This window comes from Brassica napus, chromosome C7 (genome assembly GCF_020379485.1).
Source record: "Brassica napus cultivar Da-Ae chromosome C7, Da-Ae, whole genome shotgun sequence".
NCBI classification, from domain to species: Eukaryota; Viridiplantae; Streptophyta; class Magnoliopsida; order Brassicales; family Brassicaceae; genus Brassica; species Brassica napus.
This window is the reverse complement of record NC_063450.1, coordinates 48,414,913-48,425,406: the sequence shown is the minus strand read 5'-3', so window position 1 is coordinate 48,425,406 and position 10,494 is coordinate 48,414,913. Positions and strand designations below refer to the sequence as shown.

Here is a 10,494-nt window from a genome sequence, read left to right as displayed (position 1 = left end):
AAGAACATTAACAATTCATAACTAATTGATAATTGTTGGATTTAAAAAATTATGGTCCCATTATATATTATTGTTTGACTATTATCGTATTTGTAATATGAATAAAGGAATACTAATACATTCATATATTATTTTTTGTTACATTGTTTATTTGATATTGTAACTCAAATATTATAGTTATTTCTAGTATTGTATATCTAATTCTATTTCAGTGGTCCATAAAAAAAATTAGAAAGAAGGTTTACTCAATCTGTTAGTTCCTTTGTATTGTATTTTTTATATATATTGAAAACACTTTTATAATGGTTATTGGAAAATACATTAATAAAAATCAATTTTTGAATACATGTATATTTTTGAATCAATTTTTGTTTTGAATTTTGTTTAGTGATTAATTTAGACAAAATATGTTTTTATTTAATTAGATTGGACTAGTTGCACAAAAAAAGTAATTAGATTGAGTCATTTTCGTATATTTTAAATCTGGTCCAAACAGATAATTTATAAAAATATAATGGACTTCAATTTTTTTTTTAATAACATAAGTTTTTTTTAATATACTGCTATCCATATTTTCAAACAACATTATATTTCTTTTTAATTATGTTATTCTTGTTTCCAAACATTCCCAAAGGTACTTCTAATTTAATAAGATAGAAGATATAATATTGCAAAAATATGCTATTATTTATTTTTTTCATGTCACTATTAAATATCATATATGTGTCATCATATAGTTAATCGTGTCTTTTACCTACCATCATATAATTAATCATATAATTAATAGTATTTTATACGTACCAACATATAAATAATCATATATATTATATTTTAAAGCTTAATATGAAATATAAAAATCATAATTTACGTTGGTGTTTGAAATTGCTTTGTATTGTATTTTTCTTAAATATATTTAAAACAGTTTTATAATTCTTATAAAAAAAATTTTAGTAAAATCAATTTTTGAATATATGTATATTTTTGAGTCAATTTTTGATATAAATCAATTTTAAATTAATATTTTTATTTGAAATATGTATATAAAATTTAAATTTTGTTTTATGATTATTTTAGACAAAGATGTTTTTAGGTAATTAGATTGGGCCAGCCATTTTTCGTATATTTTAAAGTTGACCCATATATATAGTTTTCATAATATAATGAATTTCCAATTTTTCTTGATAACATAAACCAATTACTTTTTTTTCCTTAATATATTGTATTCATGTTTCTAAACAACACTATATTTTTTTAACTGATATCTATGTTGCCAAACAAAAACTTAAATTACTTGTACTTTAATAAGATAGACTAGATCTCGATCCGCGCAAACGCGCGGATTTTCGCTTTCATTTATTTTTATATAAACATTTTGTTTTCAATTCTAAATTGATATATATTATAATATATATGTGTCTATCAATTTTTAAAACATAATAAGTTTAAGGTATATTTTTTTCATTGAATAGATTGTTTCAAACTTTCATATGTATTTGTATCTTCTTCTATATATATATTTTCAGATTATTATTTCATTATTAAAATCGTAACTATATAAATAAAGATTAGTAAAATATTATTTTATTGTCATATTCAAAAATATTGTAACATTTCAAAAATTTAGAAAAAAAAATTTAAAATTAAAATTTTCGCTTCACATATAATTCGAGTAAATAATTAAATATTTAGTTTTTGTTTAATTTTTAAAATAAACTATATAGTTTAAAATTTGTTTTGATTGGTTTAAGGTAGTAAAGATTAATCATTGTTAGATAATATGATTTTTTTTATTTTAAAAAAATCTTCATAATTTTAAAATTTAACATCGACAAATATTTAAATAATTAACATATGGAGATATAATATTACAATATTAAATTATATCTATTTAATTTATACTATCTATAAATTCAATGGATTGTCTATTGTTTAAATCCAATTATTGATAGCCCAATAAAAATTTCTTGTAGACCCAAAATTTAAACGATAAGATTATAGATTAAATATAACATGACTTTCTAAGAATATGTACATTAGGTCAATTTTTTTAAAAAAATCACACATGAATCAAGGTTGTGACTTCTGTTTTAAGAGAAGACTTAAGAGAATTGATTTGGCTACCTATGTCATCAAAGTTAACTTACCTTTTCCGTAACACATCCGTTTAAAACTCCAGAGTTAAACGTGTTTGGGCTGGAGTACTGAAAGGATGGGTGACCTATCGTGAAGTGATTTGCGATACTGTGAGAGTGAGGCCAAAGCACGGAGAAAGTTCGGGTGGTGATTGCAGGGTCAGTAAACAAGACTTTCGGACATTGGAAAATTTAACGCACCACCGTCAAACAGGATGGGGCCCACAGGCCGAGTGAGCGGGCGTGGGTGGCCCATTAGCCGTGGGCGGGGTGAGGCGTTATAAGTGGTACCATAGCTGGTTAGCCATCTCGGTTCTGACCCGAGAAGCGTCTTGAGACCTGTCATGGGGCGCAACGAGGACGTTGCGTTCTTTGAGAGATGGTGAATTGTAACATCCCGAGTTGTGATATATGGAAAAGCTTAAGAGAATTGATTTGGCCACCTATGTCACCAAAGTTGACTTACCTTTTCCGTCACACATCCGTTTAGAACTCCAGAGTTAAACGTGTTTGGGCTTGAGAAGTGAAAGGATGGGTGACCTATCGGAAAGTGATTTGCGATATCGTGTGAGTGAGGCCAAAGCACGGGAAAAAGTCGGGTGGTGATTGCAGGGTCAGTAAACAAGACTTTCGGACCTTGGAAAATTTAACGCACCACCGTCAAACAGGATGGAGCCCACGGGCCGAGTGAGCGGGCGTGGGTGGCCCTTTAGCCGTGGGCGGGGTGGGGCGGTATAAAAAAGTTCTGATTCAAAATACGCTTTTCATTTTAGGCACCTTTTGCAACATATCTTATATATTAAAACAGAAGTCACAACCTTGATTCATGTGTGATTTTTTTTAAAAATGGACCTAATGGACCTATTCTTAGAAAGTCATGTTATATTTAATCTCTAATCTTATCATTTAAATTTTGGACATACCAGAAATTTTTATTGGGCTATCAATAATTGGATTTAAACAATAGATGATCCATTAGATTTATATATAGTATAAATTAAATAGATATAATTTAATGTTGTAATACTATACCTCCATATGTTAATAATTCAAATATTTGTCGATGTTAACTTTTAAAATTATAAAGATTTTTTTTTAAATAACAAAAATCATATTATCTAACAGTGATTAATCTTTACTGCCTTAAACCTATGAAAATAAATTTTAAACTATATAGTTTATTTTAAAAATTAAACAAAAACTAAATGTTTAATTATTTACTCGATAATATAAATCTATGAAGCGAAAAGTTTAGTTTCTTAAAAAATTTCTAAATTTGTGAAATCTTACAATATCTTTGAATATGACAATAGAAAAATATTTTACTAATTTGTATACATATATAGTTACGATTTTAATAATGAAATAATAATCCGAAAATATATATATAGAAGAAGATACAAATACATGTAAAAGTTTGAAACAATCTATTCAATGAAAAAAATATACAGTAAACTTATTATGTTTTAAAAATTGATAGCACATATATATTATAATATATATCAATCTTATATATTAAAACACAAGTCACAACCTTGATTCATGTGTGATTTTTTAAAAAAAATATACTTAATGTATCTACACCTAGAAAGTCATGTTACATTTAATATCTAATCTTATCATTTAAATTTTGGGCCTACCAGAATTTTTTATTGGGTTATCAATAATTTGATTTAAACAATAGATGATTCATTGGATTTATAGATAGTTTAAATTAAATAGATATAATTTAACGTTGTAATACTATAACTCTATATGCTAAATATTTAAATATTTGTCGATGTTAACTTTTAAAATTATAAAGATTTTTTTAAATAACAAAAATCATATTATCTAACAATGATTAATATTTACTACCTTAAACCTATGAAAAAAAATTTAAACTATATAATTTATTTTAAAAATTAAACAAAAACTAAATGTTTAATTATTGACTCGATAATATAAATCTATGAAACGAAAAGTTTAATTTTTTAAAAACTTTATAAATTTGTGAAATGTTACAATATTTTTGAATATGACAATAAAATAATATTTTACTAATTTTTATATATATAGTTACGATTTTAATAATGAAATAATAATCCGAAAATATATATATAGAATAAGATACAAATACATGTGAAAGTTTGAAACAATCTATTCAATGAAAAAAATATACAATAAACTTATTATGTTTTAAAAATTGATAGACATATATATATTATAATATATACTAATTTAGAATTAAAATAAAATATTTATATAAAAATAAATGAAAACAAAAATCTGCGCGGTTGCACGGATCGAGATCTAGTTCTCTGATTAAAACATCACTCGCATAACCAAACTTTGCAAGATATATAGCATAGTAGACTGTTGACACGTGAAATTGTTAAAGTTATACATAGACGGTACCTTTTTTTTTTGGACAACCACAGACGGTACCTCAACCGGTTAAATCATCAGTAATCAGTCTGTATATAGTGAGGTCATGTCAGATCTTGGATTCGAACACTAGCTGCGAAAAGGGATATTTATACAGTCCATTTTGGTCGGTGAATCTAATGATATCAGACTATCTAGCTTGGTTCAGAGATTATTTGTCGGATTTACGATTGGTTACTTGTTGTTAAAAGCTGAACTAATGAGAGTGCTACCCTCTCTGTACTCGTTATCCATTTGGTGTTTCTGTTTGTCTTCTGAAGGCATCTAAGAGCATGGTTATCAATGAGACTTATTTGAGAGTTCTTAAAATTTTATATTGTTATTTGTAGATTAAGACTTTGTTAAGGACTTTTAATGAAAATGGTGATTATAGGTGGGACTTTTTGTTGGTCTTTAGGTAAGCATCTGATACCTTTATAAACAAACCATTCACATATACTGTCTAGTCTTTCTTAATAATTTATCTGATCGTCATTGTTCACTTGATTTTTGTCGGCAGTGTTCACTTTATTGCATTGTCATGGAAAAGACATCAACCACGTAGTCTTTCTTTATAATTTGATATTTTTGTTTGTGTTCACTTTCTTAAAACATTGCTGAAACTGACATACAAACGCATTTTATATTTTATGTTTTCTCTATGACTATAGCTATTACATAACCGAGAAACTAATGGAGAGTTTCTCCAACCAAAACTATTAATATTTTTAATATAATTTACTTAAGAGTTTTAAAAGTTCTCTAAAGCTACTTGCCCTCACAATACTAAGAGCCCGATATAAGAGCATTCTAAGATGTCCACGTCGGATTATAAAATTGGCCAGTAAGAATGTAGCAAACTTTCATGTCATTAATGAGTTAGTTTTGTTTGGGCCTCCGTTGTTTTTGGTCCATCTATTCTGAAGTCTAAAGCCCAGATTGCGCAACCGAAGGGCAGATGTGTTACGCGATGAATGTCGTAAACCTACTTTCCTCCGTCGCCCACCGTTCGACTTCCATCTCTTCCATTTCTCTCTTATCCAGATCCGTTTCGATGAGTAATTTCGCTACTAATTGCTCTCATCAAACCTGAGATTGAACTCATTCAATGGATTCCTTTCATCTTCTTCTAAAATTTTCTATTTATATATCTCTTTTCATAGCTTATGCCTCCATCAAAGTTCATAAGATTCTCTCATTTACTCATCACGATGGAACCCACCGGCAACTCTACCGTCTTTGGCGAACGCAAGCCCATCAAGAAGACCGTCGCAACCTCCACGACTGCGAAACCAAACGGGAAGTCCACTGCTTCTTCCGCGACTGTGATGAAACCTAGCGAGACGACTGCTGTTTTATGCGCTAATTCGATGAACCCAAACGCTTCTACCGCTCTATCCTCTGCGCATGGCGATCAAGTGATGTTGTTCAGAGATGTTACGCTCGGCCCACGCGAAGCTGAGCTGGTGTTTCGTTTGATTCATTTTTGGGAGGCTCGAAATCCAAACACTAAGATTCTCATTGGACAAGAGATGCTCCTTATCGACGAAGAGGTTTGTCTACGGATCTTAAAACTTTTGGCTTTTGGTTTGATATTGCTCGATCCAGAAAATATTTATATTAATCGATAAATTGATTTTGTTACAGGGAACTGTCATACAAGGTTTTGTTCCAGCCGGGCGTGTAGGGACATATGAACTGATAGCTGGTTCTGTCTGTAAGCTGAGCAACTTTTTCGGATCCAGAAGCAAGGTTCAGTATCGAGTTGCTGATCATAGCGCCACTGTTTCATTCACCTGGAATTCTGCTTTAACTGTTCTTGAGAGCCCTCCAGTTCTAATTCCAGAAGATAGGTTCAGGTTCCACAGCTATGAAGAGTTTAAGGCCAATTGTGACTCCAAGGGTGATCTTTATGGTATGCCATGCTGAACTATGTTGGTGTTTGCGTTTATATCTTTAGGTTATAATTTTGCTAGCTATTTAGTGTATCTGTTATATTTGAACATTTGATGACTGCGGATTTGAATTATTCTATCAGATTACCTTGGCCACATGAAGCTGGTGGATGGGCAGACTATCACCGATCATACTGCGCTTGACGAGGCTGACATAGCAAGGAAGCGTCATCTATGCGTTCATGTTCAGACACATGAGTAAGTTTATCCATTTGATAGTCGCACACGTTGTGTATTGTCCTTACCATATTATCTACCTTATGTAGTGGACCAGTGATGAAGCTTTACTTATGGGATAAGGCAGCAGCGACTTCTGCCAGAAGTTCAAATCGTACGGGAGCACTCCGACCGTTCTGTTGGTCACCACAGTTAACCCTAAACATCTTGGAGGTCAGCTTATATTTTACAAAAATCATGCTCAGTTTCATAGCTTATCTATGATAGATCATAATTGCGTTAGGAATTATACTATAAATAGATGAGACAATGGTAGAGCTTGGTATGTATAGTCACATTGGTTCATTTGTTATTATCAGGAACACTTGCTCTCAGTACTATGTCATCGTCTCGAGTGTTCATGGATGCTGATGTCCAGCCTAGCAAGGAGTATCTTGAGTGGTGTACATTTGTGTATTTAGTTAATTGTCAATCAAATTTTGCGACATCAGCTCTAATATATATTGGGCCCCCGCTTTTTCAGGTTGAGCTCCAACTCTGAAATTGCTAATAGAATTGCTGCTGATGTTGTCACTAAGCCTGAGCCAGTGACACTTGAGGAGCTATTCTCATACATTAGGCAGGAAGCTTCTAAGGTACGAGGGTTGTTCTGTTTCTCTACATTCTTTCCATACGCTTGGTAATTGACTGAAGCTTATTTTTTTCCACAATGAAGGTTACTTGGTTTGAATGCACTGCAACTATAGATGATGTTGTCCAGGGTTCTGCTTGGTACTATATTTCATGCGGTGGATGTAACAGTAAGGCAGTTAAAGGGCCTAGATCCTTCATTTGTAACAATAAGAAGTGTGTGAAAAGTGAAGTCACTGGCGTTGCTCAGTAAGTGTCATGCTCATAGTTGCGTCTACGTTTTGGCAGCGCTAATAGCTAATCTTCTTTGTTGCAGATACCTCACGAGGATTTCAGTTTATGATAAGAGTGAGCAAGCAATTTTTGTCATCCTTGGTGATGCTGGCAAGGACCTGACTGGGAAACATGCTGCAGAGTTAGTTGCTAATTACTTTGAGGTAACTTCCGACTCTCTCTATACATAGACCCGTATTATGTGATCTCATTCATATTTTTCTTGAATATTAGACCAATGGAGGTGTAGGAGTTGACAATTGCGTGCCGGTGCCGCAAGCATTGCTTGACACAATAGGGCAGACACGCAAATTCATTGTGAAGGTCTCGGATCATAATCTGACAGCCAAGACTCAGACCATTACTGTCACAAAGATACTCCCACCAGAAGTTCCACTTCCAGTATCGTCTGATGGTATTTCGAAGACTGTGAGTGATGAGTCTGGTCTTTCCAATGTCTTCGAAGATGCTGTTGGTGATAGAGCTAGAAAAGCTTCTGAGATTCTTGAGTCGAACGAAACCAAGCGTTCCAAAAGTGGCTGAGATGGCGTCAACTTATCCTCCTCTGCAGTGATAGTTTTTACTGCATTCAAATAATGTTTTTATGTTTTCCCTAATGGCTTTGCCTTCTTTTCATTTCAGACTTCAGACCTTTGTCTTTTTATGTTATTTAAAACAGGTTGTTGACTTATGGTTTTTGCTTATCTATTTAAGGAAATTACTTATTCTATATGATCTTTTAATATTACATGAAGATAATAGTTTATTCCATGCGGATGCTATTACCACCACAAGTATCTACCTCGATTGATTAAAACTTCGATTTAAAACGTTGATCAGTCATTGCTATGTCTCAATATTTAATTTTTTTTTTCCGTTAACTCTCTCAATTATATATACTGCTTAAATTGCAATATTAGCTTTCCATATTCGCGACTCTTAATGTCCGTATGGCTACACGATATTTTCTCATCTAATTAACAAAACCCTTATCTCCATGTCTTGACGTTAGACAAACATCACGTTCACGCGTTCAGCGAAGAAACGAGTCATCTCCATCATGGCATCCTTGAAGAGTAGTTCACCATTGAAGAGGTAGTATGATTTCTCTCATAAGCACTCTCCATTTTTATGCATATACTAGCAACAATGATCTTCTGAAATAAGATTATACACACATGTATGCACTTACAGAAACACATGGGTACGGCGACCTTTTCGCATTAGTGGAATTACTAACAGAAATGTTCAAAAAATATCACCAACCCCAAAAGCAGTTCGTGTTATTAAACTTTGGCCCATCATAAGTGAAGCCAAGGACTTGCTCGGTACCGGTTTCCTATGCTTTTGCTTGGAGGTATGTTGTTTACCTATACTGATTCATATACAACACAACAGAACTAACCATTTTTCTTTCAAAATAGGGTGAAACTCTAGAAGGGCAGCTATCCAGACAGTTATCAACTACAAATCCTAACCTCTTATCAGCAGGGGATATATATCAGCTCTCAGATTATATGGTCATCCCGAATAATCGCAGACACAAGCTGACTCCGCAGCCGTTCTTTATTCGTATCAACCGTGAAGCGAGTGTGTTAAAATTAGAACACACGATCCCAGAATTTCCTGCACGCAAATTCTCTCCTCTCAACTTCATGCAGCTAATAGACTCAGCAATTGCACGCACATACCTTCCAGGTAAATAATCGCAAGACCTCTGTTCGAAGATATATAATTATCAGTTGCTCACATTTAGCAGGGCAGATGTAGTAGGCCAGATACTTATCATGCAAGATGACTACCCCCACTACCCGGAATATCAAACGAAGCTGATAATTGGTTTGCTTATAAACGGGTAAAATCAACAAACACAGATTTGTTAAACCTGAAATCTTAGAAAAACTCCGATCTATAGCTAATATATGAACACATTGCAGATGGATGATGGTGAAGCTAACGCTATGGGGAAACGAAGCATCTCTTTTCCGGCAACTACAAGCCATGAGCCATCGGAAGTATAAAGTTGTTTTAGTAACAAGCATTATACCAAGTATATGTAAAGGTAATGACCAACCCAACCAACTCAACATCTAAATCATTCACACTAAATTTTTATTTTTCCAGGGAAACTCTTGCTAGCTTCATCATCCGCAACTCAGTTTTTCTTTGATGAAAATATCAAGCACATCAGTGGCTTCAAAAGCAAAATAAGCATTGGTGGGGAATAGCAAATGACGTCGATCCAGAGATTTGAACGTGTTCTACGCATTGAGAGTATACGTACAGGAATATACTCTGCTCCTGAATGCTTTCGTGCTGTTCAATTGTTGGCCGTATTTAGACATTCGCTAATGCTTCCCATTCAGTGTTTTTTTTTTAAATCTTTCAATCAATTTTATATTTACTACACCTTTATAAAGGATACATTTCTAATATAAGCTACGATAACAATCGATTGATCTGTACAGGGATGATGATTCTTAGACATCACTCCCCTATACTAATTTGAAAAATCTATATGTTAAATATAAGAGTTATACGTGAAAAGTATCAATCTTCGGAATTGATAATAGAATTCTTGGTCAAATCAATAATAAATGATTTGTTACCATCAATAATAAAATTTGCAGCTGATTTTAAACTGAGTAGGTAACCTAAATTTATTCCAAACTAATTATAAGAATATCTACTACCCATATTTCGAAATTTGTTGCTTCTTAAAAGACAAGTATCAACCGACATTAATTTCTTATCCTTCTTCCTACAAAAAATATCAATAGCCCATTTCCAAAACGATTCTAATATATCGACTTAACCTCGAAGTGTACAATTTAAATATCATCGAAACCTCAGCATAACGAAATCCATAGACTAATATGTTATGTTTTATTGATTGCATACGATGGATTGCATCATGAACG

At 32.3% G+C, this 10,494-nt stretch overlaps 2 protein-coding genes across 2 annotated transcripts; both read left to right on the top strand.

Annotated features, from left to right (window-relative positions):
• The first annotated feature begins 5,749 nt into the window (after positions 1-5,749).
• On the top strand, positions 5,750-8,116 carry LOC106420882. Its single transcript, XM_048764327.1, has 9 exons — positions 5,750-6,091; positions 6,186-6,453; positions 6,577-6,691; positions 6,798-6,883; positions 7,030-7,111; positions 7,194-7,305; positions 7,386-7,549; positions 7,617-7,737; positions 7,808-8,116. The coding sequence occupies exons 1-9, from the start codon at positions 5,750-5,752 to the stop codon at positions 8,114-8,116; spliced, it is 1,599 nt and encodes a 532-aa protein (XP_048620284.1).
• Positions 6,416-10,120, top strand: LOC106420881. The gene is made up of 5 exons (XM_048763007.1): positions 6,416-8,668; positions 8,768-8,930; positions 8,998-9,271; positions 9,338-9,428; positions 9,511-10,120. Exons 1-5 carry the CDS (start codon positions 8,634-8,636, stop codon positions 9,665-9,667), a joined length of 720 nt encoding a protein of 239 aa, XP_048618964.1. The 5' UTR covers positions 6,416-8,633; the 3' UTR covers positions 9,668-10,120.
• Positions 10,121-10,494: the final 374 nt, after the last annotated feature.

Excerpts from the sequence above, each read along its gene's own strand:
- LOC106420882 (XM_048764327.1), top strand. The coding sequence starts at position 5,750 with ATGGAACCCACCGGCAACTCTACCGTCTTTGGCGAACGCAAGCCCATC. Across the intron at positions 6,092-6,185 it reads TGCTCCTTATCGACGAAGAG|GGAACTGTCATACAAGGTTT; the intron begins GTTTGTCTACGG and ends ATTTTGTTACAG. Across the intron at positions 6,454-6,576 it reads CTCCAAGGGTGATCTTTATG|ATTACCTTGGCCACATGAAG; the intron begins GTATGCCATGCT and ends TTATTCTATCAG.
- LOC106420881 (XM_048763007.1), top strand. The coding sequence starts at position 8,634 with ATGGCATCCTTGAAGAGTAGTTCACCATTGAAGAG. Across the intron at positions 8,931-8,997 it reads TCCTATGCTTTTGCTTGGAG|GGTGAAACTCTAGAAGGGCA; the intron begins GTATGTTGTTTA and ends CTTTCAAAATAG. Across the intron at positions 9,272-9,337 it reads TGCACGCACATACCTTCCAG|ATGTAGTAGGCCAGATACTT; the intron begins GTAAATAATCGC and ends TTAGCAGGGCAG.